This window comes from Syngnathoides biaculeatus, chromosome 10, assembly GCF_019802595.1.
Source record: "Syngnathoides biaculeatus isolate LvHL_M chromosome 10, ASM1980259v1, whole genome shotgun sequence".
In the NCBI taxonomy this organism is placed as follows: domain Eukaryota; kingdom Metazoa; phylum Chordata; class Actinopteri; order Syngnathiformes; family Syngnathidae; genus Syngnathoides; species Syngnathoides biaculeatus.
In genome coordinates this window covers 20,736,987-20,756,594 of record NC_084649.1, presented here as the reverse complement: position 1 = coordinate 20,756,594, position 19,608 = coordinate 20,736,987, and the positions used below count along the sequence as shown (strand labels likewise).

At 43.8% G+C, this 19,608-nt stretch overlaps 2 protein-coding genes across 5 annotated transcripts in view; one reads left to right on the top strand and one right to left on the bottom strand.

Moving 5' to 3' along the window:
* Positions 1–640: 640 nt before the first annotated feature.
* The window catches only part of cenpp (centromere protein P), a 78,452-nt gene continuing 59,484 nt past the window's right edge, over positions 641–19,608 (bottom strand). For all 3 annotated transcript variants that reach the window (XM_061831475.1, XM_061831476.1, XM_061831477.1), the window contains exons 7-9: positions 1,266–1,345; positions 1,096–1,187; positions 641–900 (exon numbers count right to left, since the gene is read on the bottom strand). In XM_061831475.1, the coding sequence (XP_061687459.1) occupies positions 770–900; positions 1,096–1,187; positions 1,266–1,345 (303 nt within the window). In that variant the 3' untranslated portion in view covers positions 641–769. The remainder of the gene's footprint in view (positions 901–1,095; positions 1,188–1,265; positions 1,346–19,608) is intronic.
* Positions 1,903–19,453, top strand: ecm2 (extracellular matrix protein 2, female organ and adipocyte specific). 2 transcript variants are annotated; one of them, XM_061831466.1, is made up of 14 exons: positions 1,903–2,454; positions 2,905–2,965; positions 3,132–3,364; positions 6,824–6,940; positions 7,801–7,959; positions 8,299–8,493; positions 10,126–10,824; positions 12,961–13,076; positions 13,189–13,324; positions 14,842–14,999; positions 15,304–15,443; positions 17,631–17,743; positions 18,651–18,864; positions 18,942–19,453. In XM_061831466.1, the coding sequence occupies exons 4-14, from the start codon at positions 6,826–6,828 to the stop codon at positions 19,108–19,110; spliced, it is 2,214 nt and encodes a 737-aa protein (XP_061687450.1). In that variant the 5' UTR covers positions 1,903–2,454; positions 2,905–2,965; positions 3,132–3,364; positions 6,824–6,825; the 3' UTR covers positions 19,111–19,453. The 2 variants fall into 2 exon arrangements, with proteins under 2 accessions (XP_061687450.1, XP_061687451.1); XM_061831467.1 differs by lacking the exon at positions 1,903–2,454 and having other exon boundaries at positions 2,949–3,364.

Here is a 19,608-nt window from a genome sequence, read left to right as displayed (position 1 = left end):
ATCCCGCACCAAAGTCAGGCGTGTGTACCGCTACACCATCAGCGAGTCCCTCTCAAGCCAAACATAAAAGAGAATTTAAAACAAAATAAAATGCTAACACCTGAGAGTGGTTCACGAGAAATGTTTTTACAATTTAGGCAACATATAGAACCCGGGTGGAAAGCGTTGGCCTCACTGTTCTGAGGTCCCGGGTTCAATCCCGTACCCGCCTGTGTGGAGTTTGCATGTTCTCCCCATACCTGCGTGGTTTTTTCCAGGCACTCCGGTTTCCTGCCACATCCCAAAAACATGCAACATTAATTGGACACTCTAAATTGCTCGTAGGTGTGATTGAGGGTACGTCTGTCACGATATGCTCTGCGATTGGCTGGCGACCAGTTCAGGGTGTACCCCGCCTCCTGCTCATTGACAGCTGGGATAGGCTCCAGCACTCCCCGCGACCCTCGTGAGGATAAGCGGCTTAGGAAATGGATAAATGGATATTAGAACACAAATGGGGCTGCAACCCGTAGACAAACAGGGTACAGGCATACTTTTTTTTTTAATTCGCCTTCATGACTGCACTACACTGCCGCTTGGCTCTTTAGTCACTCACACCAGAAGGAGCCGCAATGAGTTAATGATGATCCCAAAGGTTGAATTCTGTACATCATATTTGTTATAACTGTTTTATTAACATAAAGTACAATAGTATACAATAATATTTTCCTTCTTTTTTGCTCCCCCCCCCCCCCAGGAGACTCATAATATCAAGGGCGTTTCCATTCTTTCAGTCGTGCGTAATGAGTCCCGCGGCCCGGATGACCTCCTCCAAGGCGGCTTCGGGCCCCAGCAGCCTCAACAGGCTGTGGAAGGCCTCGGCGGCGCCGCCTACGGCCTGAGATGGGAACAGCTGCAGCGCTGGCCACACAATTATGCGTGTCATTAATAACGAACCTTCCTTGTTTGAAGTCTTGTTAAGGAGTCGGATGAAATTGAAGCGCTTTGGATTAACGGCATTTACACTGAATAATGTTGCCGTTTAACGGATGTTTACATTTTTTTTTCTGCTTTAGTCAACACTGCAGCTGTGCGAGAGAGGAAGGAGCAGCTCACCTCGGTTTGGGATCTTGGTGAGCAGGTCCAGTTTTGGTGCAACTTTGCCCTCCTTGGACACGTCCACAAACCAGTGCACCAGCAACGTGCATCTGACCCACGGGAAAGGGGGGGGGGTAGAATAAGTGAACTGAAATACTAATTTAAATTATTATTTTTTTTTTTTTTACCCTGGAAGCTGAGGATGATTAAGAGTCAGCACTGGTGAACTGCATCCGCCCGGAACACAAACCACATTTGGATATTTAGCCTGCAAACAAAAAACACAATTTGCCATGACATATACACGCATACTTGTGTGTGGGAGGGCGCCACAGTGGATCAGCTGTTAAGTGTTGGCCTCATAGTTCTGAGGTCCAGGGTTCGATCCCAGCCCCCACCTGTGTGGAGTTTGCATGTTCTCTCTTGTGCCTACGTGGGTTTTCTCCAGGCACTCCGGTTTCCTCCCACATCCCCAAAACATGCAACATTAATTGGACACTCTAAATTGTCCGTAGGTGTGATTGTGGGTGTGGCTGTTTTTCTTGATGTGCCCTGCGATTGGCCGGCGACCAGTTCAGGGTGTACCCGAGCTGCCTCCTGCCCGTTGACAGCTGGGATAGGCTCCAGCACTCGCCGCGGCCCTCGTGAGGATAAGCGGCTAAGAAAATGGATGGATTTATGTGTGTGTGTGCATATTACATGCTCATCACAGTGTGCGAGGGCATCAAAGTGAGCAGCAGGGGGCGTAACAAGCTTGGTTTGAGGTGGATCAAGTCTCGTGGGCTGAGGGCTGTTCGGGGTCTTTTTCTTGTCTTCTTCCTTCCACTCCACCCCCCAACCAGCTGAAACGCGAGATCAATGCTGACTTCGGCACTTTTTTTTGTTTCCGCAACGACGACATTTGGGAAGTCGATCAGACACCAGAAAAAGAAAAAGAAGAAAAGAGAAGCGGACGGACAAAAGGAATAAGATGCCCCCCCCCCCCCACGCCACCTTTGTGTGTCATTGGAAAAGCAAAACAACAGATTTTTGTGGCATGACGGCAACATGCTTCCACATGACGACACACACGGAAAGCACTCAGTCTTCGCTGTCCCTATTATTTTGAACCCTCCATCCATCTCTTCTGCCACTTATCCTCACGAGGGACACAAGGAGTGCTGGAGCCTATCCCAGCTGTCAACAGGCAGGAAGCGGGATACACCCTGAAACCGGAGTGCCCAGAGAAAACCCACAGAGGCACGGGGAGAACATGCAAACTCCACACAGGCGGGTCCGGGATCGAACCCGGGACCTCAGAACTGTGAGACCAACACATTCCCGGTGCCCCACCGTCCCACCGATTTTTAACCTAATGTTGAAAACGTTTGACCCGAGGTATGTGCTCCCGAGATGCAAATGTTTAGCTGAACTTCAACAAGTTTACGTGAAAAATGATAAGATATTAAATTGTTCAACATTTACCCAACACAAAATTTCAGTGCCCTTCCGTTACCATGCCGACCCCACAATCACGATCTGCTGCCTCGCGTCACTTCAAGGAAATTTCCAACGAGACTTTTTCCTTTCAAATCTGTCCTCTCTTCAGTGACATCATCATCACGCCTGTCATCTGATTGGTTTGGTCTACAGCGGCAATTTCCATGATTCTTGTAAAACTCGGCAGCAAAAATCTCAAATTGTCATGTATCAGAAATGATAATATTGAGATATTACAAGTATTTTTGTGTTACCAAACATGAATATCAGTTGATTTCTGATTCCAAAACTAGTTAATAAATAAACTATGTGAATATGATGGGACAATTCAATATTTTTGTTTCACAGTCATAATGGCCCTCTGAGGGAAACCACAACCACAATATGGCCCGTGAGAAATATGAGTATGGTGAGTTGAATAGATTTGATTTCATTGTTTGTTGCTGTTGTTAGTAGATGAACACGAGTCTGAACTTGATTTGTGCACTTTTTCTTAGTTTTTTTTGGTCTTCTTCCTTTGGCATTTTCTGACACTTGAATATTTGGCCTCTCCGTGAACTCTGACCTCCTTCCAGGCCCGAGCGACGCACTCTCCTCTCTCTCTCTCTTTCTCTCTCTCTCTTGCTCTCTCCCCCCTCATCTGTTCTCGCTCGCCCTTTGCCGTGGCACGACATTCGCTCGGCTCTTCGCAGTCACGACGCCCGCTGCACGGAGAAAAGGTTTTTTTTTTTTTCCTGGACAACGCCCACACGTCTCTCCGTGAGAGGAGGGGGAACGAGGGAGGAAGAATTTGGCTTTTAAATTGCTGGTAAGGTCCACTTCCTGTCTGTCAGTCATTTGCTCCGCCCCCTGGGTGCACGTGTGTTGTTGTTGTTGATTTTTTTTGTTATGAGTGTGTGATAACAACTATATACTGTCTTTATTACTGATGAACGACATCGCTGGCCAGGTTTCAAAGTTAAAAGTTGCGTCATCAGTACTTATGTAAGATTTTTCCCTTTTAGCAGGAAACAACCATATTTAGTCAGCGAAGACGGCGTTTCACAAAGACGACAGCACGCCTCACTGGCAGCCAGCAGCGCGCAGCGCAGCCTCCGAAGGCGTTAAGACTTAGCGACACCGACTTTCCTGCGCGTGACTGAAGTTTTTTGTTTTTTTTAAATGGTATATAATGGCCATTCCATTCTTCATTTTTTTTTAGATATTACTACAAAACTTCAAGATAATCATGATTGGCCCATCACCAGCCGATTTCCATCCCATTTTCCATGACGCAATATGAAATAGCATAAATAAACGCTTAGTTAGCAAATGCAGAATATATCAATTATTAATTAATAATTATTATCTATATTATAAATATATATATTATAATTATTATCCTTTTTTTTTACAGTAAATGTATCTATTTATGCCAGTGAGGCATACTGAGACAACAAACGGTCAAATATTAGCGGTAGACAGCAGGAAGTACATATAAGCAACAAATGTACCTGTATGTACTTTTTGTGACATTTTTGTTTGTTGGTGTTCCATATTTGCTTGTGCTCGCGAAACGTCGTAATTCGCACTGCTCTGGTCAATATCATGTGTTCAATAGAATGGCAGCATGTTTACAAAAAAAAAAAAAAAAAAAAAAACACGAGTGCTCGCGTTAGCTTGCTAGGCAACGTAACGTTAAGCATCCATGACTGAAAAGCTATAAAAAGTCGAAGAAGAAGTCATTTTAGTTTCCACGCAACCGGATTAAAAACAAAGATCAGCCCACGATGCCAGTTTCACGTGAGCACAGTTTATTTTCTTTTTTTAAATACGCATTGGGCTCATTTGAGAACAATGACTTTAAAAAAAAAAACAACAAAAGTCGTCTCCAAAGAACACGGAAGCGTGTTGCGGCCAAACGTTAATCTTCGGTAAACCTCTCCCCGACAGACTTTTTTTTTTTTTTTTAAATTAGATATGCATCTTTCTCAAATGAGTCCAATAATTATTTTAAAAAAAGAAAATAAACGGTCCATCACACAGAGGTTTGCGTAAGTTAACGTGTGGCCACAAAACACTTCCGTGTACAGGGGCTGAAGCCTATCCCAGCGGTTTGTTTTATTTTTTTAAATATGCATTGGACTCATTTGAGAACAATGTGTTTAAAAAAGAAAAAAACGACAGTCTCCAACGTACACAGAAGCGTGTTGCAGCCACATGTTAAACTTCAGTAAACCTCTCCCCGAAATATATATTTTTTTTAAATATGCATTGTTCTCAAATGAGTCCAATGCGTATTTAAAAAAAAAAAAAAGAAAAACCATCCGTCACACAGAGGTTTATGTAAGTTAATGTGTGGCCGCAACACGCTTCCGTGTACGGGGGCTGAAACCTATCCCAGCGGTTTATTTTTTTTTTTTTTTTTTAAATATGCTTTGGACCCATTTGAGAACAAGGCACATTTAAAAAAAAAAAAAAAAAAACATCTGTCAGGGAGAGATTTACTGAAGTTTAACGTGTGGCCACAACACGCTTTCGTGGACTAGGAGCCAACTATTTGTCCCCCCCCCCCCCCCCCCCGCCCCTCAATCATAGTTAACTAATGCAAGTTTGTGTAAAACCAAAGTCATTTATTTAAATATTAGCATTTGTATGCATGTGGGATTTAGCCTTGATTGAGAACAGATCCAGCAACGAAGTATTTGTATGCGTCTAGACTTTTCTACGCTTTCAAACTCTTCAGTGCAAATCTCGCCGACTTACTCACCAGATCCATGTGTAGATCCAGTTGTCCAAGACAAGCGGAACCTGGTTAACAGTCCAATTTGTTATCGGCGAAAACACTGACGTCGGCATTAAATATGGGTCCTCTATGCCAAGTGTCTTCTAAATGTTTAACGGTATCGGACAAAGCTCTGGGCGTCGTGCTATAAGACGTATTTTTGCGTCGTCTCCTAGCGACTCAGAATTGAACAATGCTTTGCTTGACCGACACTTCCGGCCATTGACGCGATTTGATGAGGTAGGTGCGCACTAGACAGTTGCAAAATGCTAAATTGTAAAAAAATCTCGATTTATTTTGTTTTTGCAGTGGAGCAAGGAAAAATCCACTTTGGAAAAAAAATTGAAGCCACGTCAAGTCCTGAGTTTACTCATCACCGTTGAGACTGTAAATGTGGAATTTTGAAGTATTTAAATGAGTCATTCAGTTTGACAAGGTGGAATCATTTCTCTTCACCTGAAGTTGAGGGATGTCACACGGAGGAAAAATCCCCCCCCCCAGTTGATGTTTTTCGTTTGAAAAGTGTTCCTAAAATGAATGTGAAATGTGACTTTAGCAAGCACAAAACGAGAGTGGTTCGCATTGTCTGGCCTTGATTATCGCGCACGCACGCACATGTAGTTATTTTTATCCCGTGTTCGAGCTCCATGTGAGCCTGCTCATCCAGGATCTTAAAGGGGGGGAGGGGGGTAGCATTTTCCACGTCTCCCCTCATTCGCCTTCTTCTGTCTGAGGCCACACGAGGTCTGAAGTATTAGGCGCTCCCTCCCTCCCTCTCTCTCTCTCTCTCTCTCTCTCTGCCCCCCCCCTCCCCTCTGCGTTCCCTTTGTGAATGTAGCTATTTCGTGAATTATGTGCGCAATAATAACCGCTCTGACATCAGTTGGGTCAGGTGTGACTTTTGACCGTCCACACGGGGGCAGCACAAACGACTCGTGTGTTCGCAAAGAACCGGAGCTGCGGTTAAGTGCTTAGAAAGAACCTGGCCTAGTGTCAAAAGTCCACAGGGCTCAATATCCTCAACTGATGAGAGATTTTTTTTTAAACGTACATACATGTATATATTTCTACTATGATTCTTGTCCATCTGTTTCATAATTAAATAAAAGCTACAAAGTGAGTTGCCATCAGACAACATCTCAGAGAACAGTTCTCCGTTTAGTATCAGAAACCTGACTAGCGTTGAGTAGTGATCAGACTAAAATCTCCCACAAATGTGCACTTCAAACCAAAACCAGGACTACACAGTGTCGTCGTAACAGGGAAGTGCTTCCATCTTCGCTTATTCACAGAAAACTATCAGGTGTGTGTCTAGGTGAGTCCTTTAATAAGGACAGGACTGCAGGCTACTAATTATGCAGTCGCGCAAGCACATGCAGGCGGTGTATGAGGGACAGCGGCATCATTAATGCCGGTATTGTCTCCAAGGTGTACCAGGTAAAAACCTTTGTCGTTTGACGTGGGAAAACTTTGGAGGACAGCCGCGTGTTTGTGTGCATTAAGGTATGAGGACGGGGCTGCTGCTGCTGGTGGCCGTGTGGCTGATTCTGGTCTTCAACGTGACGGCCGGACAGAACGGGCGGGAGCCGCGCCGGTTGAAGAGGAAGCGGGACGGACACGGTAAGAGGCTTTCACGCATAGACACGGCGGCTTGAAATCAAATCATTTGACGTGGTGTTAAGTATAAGAAGTTGTGGGAGACATTATTGCCGGGTGTCAAATTTACACCCCTGGGACTGCCACAAAGTGGTTTTCAGGTCCTGGAATAGCGGAAATTGCCAAGTCGCCTTCAAACTCTTATTCACACAGAACAGCGAGCCAGGGGGAAAAGGTGCAAAACTGCCGAGGGTCAGTTGGCAGTGTGAAATGGGTTTAGGACTCGTTGCCCCTTGCCGTTGCTGGATTTTTCCCAGGTTAACGTCGGGTGTGAAAGACAATCATTGGACGAAGGCATACTGGCTAGATTTCTCCCTTGGAGGTATTAGCAGAATCAGTCTCAGAGGGTAATCCACAATCCCAAAACCTGACACTCGTATCTCTGCAAATTCCTGCCTTGGCAGGTAGTACCGGACGGAGCCTATGTGAAATGGTAACCCACAATTCTAGGTGCAGACACAGACTTCTTAGCAACCTTGCAATCTCCCACCTTCAGAGACAGTGCAAGAGTCTGTGTGAGAGGGGGTCTGCAATTCTAGGACCTGAGACCCACTTGAAAGCAATCGTTGGGGTCAGACAAACGTTAGGTTGCTGTGCACAGTTACAGCAGTCGCTTGTTTCGCTGGGTTCCATGACAAAGGTACAGGCAGATAAATTCAAAATCTTCTGGCTCAATTATGCGGGATCCCTGTGCGATAAAGGCGGACAATAAGGGGGTCAGCCTCCAGTGAGGAACACCACAAGAACCACAAGAACCGAGTCAAAGCCAAAACAATCTTATTAAGAGTTTAGCCTTAGGCTGTTATGGTTTCTGCGTTTTGCAGGTCAAGCGCGAGTCAGATCGGGGCGCGCTAAACCCCTCCGGAGCCGCCACGTTCCCCACAGTCCACGCATTCCGGCGGAACCTGTCCAAGGGAACGTGGTCTTGCTGGAGTCCTACAGAGACCAACCGCAGCGACACTCCAGCTACAATGTTCTACCAGGTCAGTCTACTGAGTCAGACTCAACCAGGCAAATCTTTAGTGAACCATGTTAAGACCCGTTGATAGAAAAACGTCTTAAAAGAGGCGACTTTACATTAAGCACTTAAACGCCACACTGGGCTGAGGCAAAAGTTATGACGTCAGAAACTGCCAGCCGTTTTCAAACATTTCCATTGATCCCTTAAAGGCGACAGGATATTGCGTTCTGTGACAATGTGAACAGCAAATTTACGATTATGATTTTATTTGTCTCAGGCTATTAAGCTTCAAAATGACAACATACACTGAAAATACTGCGACAACGACACTACTAATTGTACTGCGTTTGTGTTTTTGTAGGTAAGCAGGGCCAGTGCGTGTTCCAGGGCATGACCATGTTCAACCAGGCCGTGTGGGCTCCCACGCCGTGCATCACTTGTTTATGCACGGGCGGCCGAGTGGTCTGCGACGAGCTGGCCTGTCCCGCCACGCCGTGCCGCATCCCGCTCGTGCCCGCCGGCGACGGGGAGTGCTGCCCCGTCTGCACGGACTCAGGTACTAACGCAACATGTGGCGAGCGAGCCGTGACGCCGCAACACGGACACTTTTCGCCGGTCGTCAGCGAGGCCTCGAGGTCGTTGCTAATGTTTTGAAAATGTGCGCAGCACATTCCGTCTCATGTTTGAGTGGAGCGCGTTCATTAATACGGCGTAAATATTGGCACACAACGGTGGCGATGGGTGATGATAATGATGATGAGGAGGGAGACGACATCATCAGCATGAGTGCATGTTGGAGCCAAAATGAAAGCGGGATGAAACGATTCATGAAGGAACACTTTAAACTAATTAACCTTGTGTAAGCTATACTTGATGATGGATTCTTCCGAAACTACTAAACTATAATAAACGTTTTCAATTCTCAAAACAGTGCAGGAACAACCGTGACTGTTCAAACACAGAAAGTACATACAGTATGTACGAAATATTCCATACAATTCAAATTCACCCCAATTATCACACGTAAAGAATTGTATTGCATAGTTGGACTGAATCCTATTTTAGCGGAATTAATGTGAATTGTATTGTATTGTTCACGAAAAAATATGAGCAATTCGTATGGGACCATAATCACTCTGAATCGTGCTGGATCGAAAGGAATGTGAATCACGCCATAACTGGAGTGAATCATGTCACCACTGGAATGAATTGTATTATAATTCGCTCGGTCATAGTGCGTTGTAATTGGAGCCAATTGAATCGCAGTTAATGTGACTTGTATCATAAATCATCTGAATCATATCGTAATTGCGATAAATTGCATCATAAGAGGAGGAGGTATTGCAACTGTAGTACTTTGCATGTCGGAATTTCTATGAATCATCATGTATTACATTGTAATTGAAATGAATCAAATCCCTGAGTGACTCATCCATCAATCACAATTTGAGTGATTCATATCACATTGTAACTGGGTGAATTATATCATAATTATGATGAATCACACTATAACAGTGGTGAATTGCACCACAAATTAAGTGAATCAAATTTAATTGCAATTTGAGTGATTCAGATCACTTCGTAACCCAAGTGAATAATATCATAAATATTGAGAATCATATATGGCAATTGTAGTGAATCACATCTAAACTGGAGTGAATTGTATCACATCATAATGTCTTTTATCATTGTTATGTTAATCCAATCCTAATTGTGGTGAATCACATCAGAAATGGAGTGAATCATGTTTTAATCGGCGTTGATCACATTAATCTGATCAAAACTGGACAGAATGAAATCACTTTGTAATAGGTTTAGCAGTTCCAATCAGATAATTGGACTGACTCGTATTAAAACGCATCGAAATTGGGTTGAATCGAATCGCGTTGCACTGGAAGTGAAATGAATCACATCGTATCACATTGGAACACCACAAATGGACGAAATGATATCTTGCTGCAATGCACGCACGTATGGTGCATGTATGTTTGTCAGTGTATGTGTATCCCGTACATATACTGTACATGTCACGTGGGATGCGGTTTGTGTGTCCAGCACACTCAGACATTATTGTCTGTATCATGTCTCTCTGTCCTTCCGTCATTTCCATTTTCCCCATCTTCCCCCTCTTTTTTTTTTCTGCCGTCTCTTAACTACCCGGCGGGTGGCCGTCCGGCCCTCAAATCAGATCCCGACCTCGGTCGTGAACTTTCTGGAGACTCCCCAGCGCCCCGTAACCATGACAACCGGGACTCCATCACATCCACCCCTCAGCTCACCCACCAGGAAATCCAGCGCATCCTGTGGAGGCAGGAAGAGGAGCGCCTGGAGAAAGAGGCGCAATTGAGAAAGCGAGAGGAGGCGAAGAAGAGGAAGAGGAAGGAGCAGGAGGAGAGGCAGAGAAGGATAGCAGAGGAGGCGAGGAGGAGGGAGGAGGAGAAAGAGGGGGAGAGGAGGAAGACAGAGGAAAGGGAGAACAGGAGGAAAATGGTAGAAGAGGAGAGCAGGCGGAAAATGGAAGAGGAGAGGAGGAGGAAGGAGGAGAAAGAAGCATGGGAGAGGGAGAAAAAGCTGAGAGAGGAAATTCTGCAAGAGGAAGAAGAGGAGGAGGTGTGGTTAAGAGGGGATGTCTTCCAAATGCTCCCAAAAGAAGAAGAACCTGAGGAACCGGATCTCCTCCCTGCTCCTCTCCCGAGACCTCCCGCCGCCACAGAGGATGAGCTGAATGAAGAGGATGAAAAGGAAGAGGAAGAGGAGGTAGCGGCTAAGACAGGAGGTCTTCCCCCGGGGTGCGAAATATCTGACATCACGCTGACGTGCGACAACGCCAAACTAACGAACTTTCCACCTCTCCTCATGCCGCAGCTCAAGTCTCTTAGCCTGGAGGGTGAGTGACGCATCTTCTCCTTCACAACGCCTCTTTGAATCACGTTCGCAATCGATAGAAGTGGGGAGTGGGGGGGGGGGGATGTAAACATGGTAAGCTAATTGAATAGAGCCTACCGCAGTTTCCATAACAGGTGGTTTGGATAGAGGGACGAAGGAAAGAACCGCTTGTCCTCTTTCAAATGTTTTACTCAACAAAGACCAGGCCTTGCTTACACATTCCCAGTCACAGCTTTTAGAGTGTAGAACATGTTGGCGAATGCAAGTGGACAAAAAAATCTTTTTTTTGGGGGGGGGGGGGGGGGGTTAATCTACTTTTATCCAATTACTCTACATTCATAGAATATAATTTTTGGGGTTTAGGGACCCGGACTGTGTATGGATTTGAATTTGATGGAATCGTATCGGTTTTGGAGTAAATTGTATCCTATAAAATGTGACTCCAACTGAAGTAAACTATCGTAGTTGAAATGAATCATCGTAGTATGCGTTTGTCATATTGTACTAGGTATAAATTGTATCCCATAGCAGTGAAGCTGGAGTGAATTTGACCATAATAGGAGTGCTCCGCAACAGACGGCGTTGTATGGTATCGCGTCAAATCCCCGCTTCATGAGAATATCACATAGTATCATAATTGAAGTACATTGTATATTTTATTGTCATTTGAGTACGTAATTCAAATCGCAATGGACCTTTCCGACCTGTCAATCGCTCGTACAATAATAACCAATCAGATAGCGGCATTGTCTTAACTCCTGACTTGACACGCCCCTCTCTCCATATTGTCCCACAAGCAATTCTGGTTGTCAGTAGCGTGCACTTGGAAAAATTTATGTTACAAACAAAATGGTCCTCAGATACGCTTGGGGAACGTGCCATTCTGATGAAAGACATCCGGCCAGGTAACAAGGGGCCCGGTTGGTTCATTTTCCAAAGCCTAAAACACAGTTGACCTAATGTCTACGATGGATAAAAGCTCGCGGAAGACCGCACATACAACCAAATGTGAACAATATCAACAAACAAGGCTGTCTGTTCGAAGGTAAGTGACGTAAAGTATCTTCTGTGAGTTTGTTTTAATTATTATCAGTGCTTTATACATTGCAGGAGAAAAACTTTCACTTTGTTAGTGTATCACTGACATGCTGAATGAAGTGTGTCAGTTTTATGCCGAAGAGTCTGGTTAGTGATACATAAATGCGCGATCTCATGCGAGAGAAATGTCTATTTGCCTATTTGTATCACTTCAGACTTTGAAGACAGAGTAGTGGGTTCCATGACGAGCCAAGTCAAATGAATACATCCACTAACTTCTAAAGAGTACAATGATATTACTCGTGATCTTTCCAAGCAAAAAGTACTCACCCTGCTTTACATGCGCAGTACGATTCCACTATTTTATCCTGTTGGATTTCAATATGAAGTTTGTGCGGCGTCAAACGTTTTTTTGCATCGATCGCCAACGTTTCGCCGTAACGCTGACATTGCGTCCTGCTCCGTCCAAATTCTTAATTCCGTGTACATATTCTTACGAGAAATAGTTGAGACCTCTCTGTAGAACTCTCTTGGACAAGTCTCACGCATTTGGCAAAAAACATACCGGAATATTATCTTGAATACGCAATCGAGAATCGACTTCAAACATGTTATGTTCAATCGCCATTTTGAAAGCTTGTGGGACACGGCTAAGCGGGCGGAGTTTAAGGTCGCCATCGGAAAGGTCCATTGGGGTAAACTGTATCCTATTGCATCTTCATTACAGGAGTGTATTGTATTGTAGTTGGTGTCAATCATATTGTACCACATCGAAACTGGAGTCACTTGTATTATATTGCAATTGGAGCAAATCATATTCTGCTCTATCATATGTGGTATTGCATAGTAGCTATTGTGACTCATTCGTATCGCTATTGTAGTTGGACTGATTCAAGTTGGCAGTCCATGAGTGCGTTGAACTTTGGAAGCTTCACAGGGCTGCAAATCTACACAACACAAACTACAGAATCTGAATGAGGGGGAAAACAAATATATATATCTCACCAATAAACTAAACGTTGAGAAACTGCAGACAAACACTTTTTTTTTTTTACTATATCTGCCAAGGGTTCCCTTTCATGCTACGTGTTTTACGCAGGCAACAACATCAGCAGCATCCCGGCGGAGGCTTTCAATGGCATTCCCAACCTGGAATGGATCAACTTGAAAAAGAACAAACTCACATCTGCAGGGATCGATCAAAGAGCCTTTCAAGTGAGACAGATTACAACCTTTCTGATGAACATAGAAAATGAACAGAACTACGAGACGCAACAAATCCTGCAGTTATTCAGTTTTCCTATCACTGAACGCATTTGTGCCCCAGAGTCTGAAGGCGCTGCAACGTCTGTACTTGGATGGGAATCTTCTCGAAGTGGCTCCTGCCAACCTCCCGCCGAGTCTGCAGGAGCTCAAAATCAATGAAAATCGACTGCATAGGATCCGAGGAAACACTTTCCAAGGTGATATGTCCAACTGTCACTATGGCGATCAGCCAAAACAAAATGTTTTTTTATTATAACCACGCTTCTTCTTTAGGCTAAAACAAAACCTCATTTTATTACAACTGAACCTCGTATCGCATCGCAATTCTGGTAAATCGTATCGCAACCTAATAGGAAAGACTTTTACTTTATTTGGATAAAATCGTATGACATAATTTCAGTGCATGCTGTGGTATCGTAATACGAGCGCTTCCGAAAATAATGCAATTGGAGTCAATCGTAGTGCATCATAATTGGAAAGACATCAGATTTGGAGAGAATCATCTGACATAATTTGAGTGCATGCTGTGGTATCGTTATACGAGTCACTCTGATCACAGCGCAATTGGAGTTAATTGCATCGCCTCATAATTGGAGGAAAACCGTGCAATATATCAAAATTGGAGTCATTCTGAATGATATCGGATTGAGAATTTAAGTCATTCATGTTTGGAACTCTCATTGCATCGCAATTCTATTAAACTGCATCAAATCACATTGTGATTGGAGAGGATCATATCTCGTTGATAGAATCAAATCATATCACATCACAAAAGGAGTGACTCGTACTGCATTAGAATTTATGCAAATGGAATCGTACCGCAATTCAAGTGAATAATATCTCATTGTAATTTAAGTCAGTCAATCGCATCATTTGAGAAATGGTGATAGTCACCATGTATGATTATTGTATCACATTACAACTGGATTGTGTTTGTTGTATTATACACTGCAAATGGAGTTAATTGGATCGAATCGCAATTTGAGAGAATCGCACCAAAATCGTTGTAAAATGGTGAAGCGTATAGTAATGAAGTGAATTGTAGCAAAACCGGTGTGAAGCGTTCAGTAATTTATTATTAGTTATTTGATCCACATGCATACATTTCTTGAAGCTTCAATGCCTTTTGCAGAATGGTCGTTGCACTTGACGATTGCTCTATTAATCATTCTAACTACTCGAAATACCAGAGGACTCTGTGTCCTTTGCACAATTGTCAAAAATGAATAAATTGCCAGATTACTAGCAACCCTGATTGCTCCTCAACTGTTACCGCAATGTCTTTGTCTCGATTGACTGTCTGTCTGCTGTCGTCATGCGTGTCGCACTAGAGCAGCTCCGACTACCAGAGGCAAATTCCTCGTATGTTTCTGGCATACTTGGCGAATAAAGATGATTGATTATTTTGGTCAGTTAATCACATCGCATTTCAATTGGAGTGAATTCTTCTGTATTCCAATAGGAGTTAATTGTATCATACCACACGGGAATTGGTTTGACTCGTCATACGGCATGTGGTAATCGGACTGATTCGTATCGCATAGCAATTGAAATGTGTTGTAATCAGCGTTAATCGTAACATATCACATCATAATCGGCCTAAAGTTGTATATCAATTAAAAACAGATTTGAAATCAATGGAAGGGTGTGGAACTTTACAGCTAAGTGGTTGTATGTTGGTTGTATAGTAGTGTACACTTGAACGTGTTTGCAGGTCTGAGTAATTTGGTGATTTTGGAGCTGGAGGCCAACCTTTTGAGCGAGGCCAACGTGGACCCGGAGGCCTTTACGTCTCTGTCCCACCTGTCCTACCTGCGGCTGGGACGCAATCACTTCCGATCCGTTCCGCAGGGCCTCCCCGCATTACTCCTGGTACGAGCTCGTCTACGCCACATCATCTGTTGCCTTTTAATAAGGCGAGTTTTTTTTGACGGATAATTGGAAACATTTGAGATTTATGTTACAGTAAAAAAAAAAAAAAAAAAAAATTCCAACAAACCCCAGTGAGATCTGCCAAAAAAACTCGACTGACGCCACCGAGTGTGGGACGAATGTAAAAAAATAAAAAACAAATGAAATATCAAGCCCACTTGCGGTCTTATTTCCTTCAAATCAAAATAAATGTACACCAAATGTGAAAATATAACCCCCCAAAATATGCTACTGTTTCCACCAGGAGTTGTACCTCGAGAACAACCTCATCGAAGAAATCCCGCCAGGAGTCTTCAACAATAGCAAAAATCTCAACGTGCTGTCCCTCAGGCACAACAGGCTGGAGGAGACCAGGATCGCCCCTCTGGCGTGGATCCACCACAGGTCTGGCAAGATGTGGAATGCTAATAATGCTAGTATGCTAATAGTCTGCACGTTAACAATGTATACCAACATCTTGTTGAAGACAAAAAGCACCACCAGGGCACTGTGTCCCAAAGGAACAAATCAAACCCTGATATTATATATATCCATCCATCCATCCATCCATCCATCCATTTTCTTTGCCGTTCATCCTCACGAGGGTCGCGGGGAGTGCTGGAGCCTATCCCAGCTGTCAACGGGCAGGAGGCTGGGTACACCCTGAACTGGTCGCCAGCCAATCGCAGGCCACAAAGAGACACAGTCACAAACACACCTAGGAGCAATTTAGAGTGTCCAATTAATGTTGCATGTTTTTGGGATGTGGGAGGAAACCAGACTGCTCGGAGAAATTCCACGCAGGTTCGGGGAGAACATGCAAAATCTACACAGGCGGGGCCGGGATTGAACCCGGGTCCTCAGAACTCTGAGGCCAAGGCTTTATGTGCCGCCACATTATATATATTTGTACTAATAAATTACATACTGCATATGCATTGAACTTTTAGCGAAAACAACTATTCCTAGAGTGCGACATCAAAAGACCTGACAAGGATAAAAATAAACTTGCTTTTGAATTCAAATATAGTGTACAAGGCGACGCTGAGTAAATCTGTTTTCCGGAGCGATCGGATTAGCGAGTCATGATTTTAAGCCAATCAGTATAAAATGCTAATTTTCGGTCGATACTAATCAGATCAATGTTAAGTCTAATTCCACATAAAGTAGCAGTCACTCACATTGACAGGGGCGATCACACTCGCGCGCCATCGCACTCGCAAATCTGCACAGTCGAGCACGAAAAATCACGCGTCAAATTCGTTACGAGTAGAAAAAATAGATATTGAAAGACGTTGTTTATTTTGTGTGGTCTTCGTGGAAACGGGAAATGCAAGTTAACCAGACTGACAATGTCCAGAAGTGATGCCAAAAGCGTACGTTCAGAGCTGCTTCACGTACTGCAAGCGCATTTACGTCAAAAGTCATCAACATCATAAGCCATGACAAAGGAAATTCAGTCACACTGAAAACATTTCTGGGATACAACACGGGTAATGTTTCAGTATCTAACTATAATAATAAGTATGACATTGTGATTTACTTTGACTTGATCTATGTTGTAACGTTAGACTAGTCTGTCAATATATCTATATGCGAACAGTCATTTTCTCCCGCGTTACCGGGTTATCTTGAAGTTGAAAACTTTTCCCCTCTCCATCCTTTGGGAAGATATAAATCTACTGCTATCTTTCATCAATGGATTGACAATAAATACAGCCGTAAATTACACTAGATTATAACAATACATCACGATTCCCAACAGGAATGTTTATTATAATGTATCGCTAGCTTGTTGCCACTAACTTTTTAAAAATCTGTAGCATGAATCTGAAGCATCTTCACATATTCTGTAAACTTTGACGGTGGTCTATTGCTTTAAATACTGCTGCCATAAAGGATTATGGGACGAGTATATCTTTTCCATAAAAGTTGCTCAGGAGAAACCTTCGCTATGGGTGGATTTAAAGGTTGCATCGGGGCACCTTGCTAAGCATCTGCAAAATTCGATCAAACATGTCTTCCAAGTACGTCTGGGTCATCTCAATCGGAAAGGAAAGCCAAGGAAAGTTTCCCAAGAGGTCTTGTGATTTTATATCAAACCCCGTGGTCCGACCGTACTTTATATGAGAATGGATGAAACGCTCAGTCAGTTCGCTAACATATAACAAAATAGCATTTGCAGTACATAAACTACGAATGCAGACCCATTTGTAATTCATAAAACATAATTTCACAAGAATGCTTACACGCTAACAGGAGGCATACCTCACCCCTCAGCGGACAGGTGCTCGAGCCTAATGAGAGATCCAGACGGGTGACGTGCTCACGGTTGCTACGCTAAAATACAAAGCCCTCAGCCAGAGGCATCAGGAATTCCCATTAAGCCAGCCAGTCGGCTAATATTTCTCTTCTTTCATTTCACGAGCTTCTGATGGACAGCTAACTTATGACTTCTGGCTTGCGCCCCCGTCTGTGTGGTTTGTATCGAGTGGGCGGTAATCTTATGTGCTGTCCACCGAGGCAAAAAAATTAAAAAAAAACTAAAAAGTCCTCTATGCCTAACCAGTCATGGTCTTTTTCTTCCTGTAGGAGTCTGGAGTCCATGGACCTTTCCTACAACAAACTGTACCTGGTTCCATCCTACCTGCCAAAGTCGCTGGTTCACCTTGTGCTAGTGGGGAATCGCATTGAGAGAATACCTGGTTAGTGGACAAGTACACACTGTACAGATACAGTATAAACATACTGCACATATGGTATATACAGTGCATATGTCAACACTGGGTTCAAAATGCCGGTTTAAAACTGCTACCTTAGCCTGAAACCCCTTTTTGAAACCCTAACTTGGAATCCTAATTTGAGTCTTGTCTTGTTCGAGATCTAAACCCTCACTTGAAACCACAATTTCAAAACTTAACCTTGAATTGGAATCATAATTTGAAACCCTAACAGTCTCAAAACCTCTAAAAAGCCTTATCTGAAACCTTAACCCGAACTTTAAACTCAACTTTGAACCCATAAACATATCTTCAAACCCCAACTTGAAATGACCATTGATTAGCACCACCCAGGTTTGAAATCTTAAAATCGTAACCACAGCCCGGGACCTTTCTTTGGAACCCTTATACTGGCTTCACACTCGACTGGAAACCCAAAACTTTGTTTTAAATCCAAATTTAAAAACCCTAAATTTGTCTTGAAAGCTTAAGTTGGAACTCTAACCATTGTTTGAAACCCGAACCCAAACTTGAAAAGCTCAATGTGACTTGAAAAACTTGTTGGAAACGACTTGAAACCTTAATCCAGGTTTGAAACCTTAACCATACTTCAAGACCCTACTTTGAAACACTAACACTGACTTCAAACCCAAACCCAAACCGAAAGCCCTTTCCCTTGTTTTAAATCCCTCTATCACGAGCTTGAAACTATATCCCATATTTGAAAATTGTGGCTTGAGGCCTTACATCCTGTTTGAAACCCAAACCCTAGTCTGAAACTCCTCAACCCCACGCCTTAAACCCTAGTAATTGTATAATAACGTAAAATAGCATTATGTCACCCTAACTCTCATGAAAAAACTACTTCAAAAATGTCCTGAACGAATGTCAGGCTTCGTGTTCGCCCACATGGATCCCGGTCTGGAGTACCTGTACCTGTCTTACAACAAGCTGGACGGGGAGGCCATCGAGCCAGAGTCCTTTTTCGGGTCCTACCACTCCATGGTGGAGCTTTGCCTGGACCACAACCAGCTGCTCAACGTGCCTTCGGGCATCAATGAGATGACCAACTTGCACTTCCTCAGACTCAACAACAACAAGATCAGGTCTGGATTCCGGCACACCTTCAGCGTGTTCAGCCTAATCTTAAATTTCCCCAAATCAATTCCGCTTTCTCCTCCAGGAGCATTCCCGACGAGGGAATCTGCGATCCGGATCTCAACGGAGACTCCACCTTGGTGGCCGTGAGGCTGGAGAACAACCTGATTGACCCGCTCAAGGTTTCCCCCTCGGCCTTTTCCTGCGTGCGGGCCTCATCCAGCGTGGTCTTAAAACCGCAGAAAATCAAATGAGCTGAGCGACGGATCGAAATTCCTTTGCAACCTTTCAAACGCACACAAGTTTGTATTTAAACTAGCAACCATGTTGACTTTGAAACATTCACTTGAATTGAGGGATTTCCAATAATATGATGTCATTTAGGATCACGATCGATGACTGTAGCTCCTTTCACACTGCTCGTCAAAGCCTGGTCCACCCCCGTGTCGCCGGTCTTTCTGAAGCGTACAGACACTAAGCGGGGGTGTGGAAAACGAGGCCTATTTCTACGTTTCGGAGGAAATATGAGAGGCAGAGCGATGACTGTGTGAAACCTGGGACGGGGGATGTGGAATTTTAACACAGAGAGCTTTTTTTTTTTAAACAACCCCAAAAGCTACGTCTAATTTTTTGCAAACAAAAAGTTACGCCAGACCAAAGAGAGTCCAACACTGGTCCAGGACAGTGTGAGGCTCCGATTTTTGCATAAACTCTGCAAGAAAGCGTCTGCCACCGAAACAAACTGCACCAAG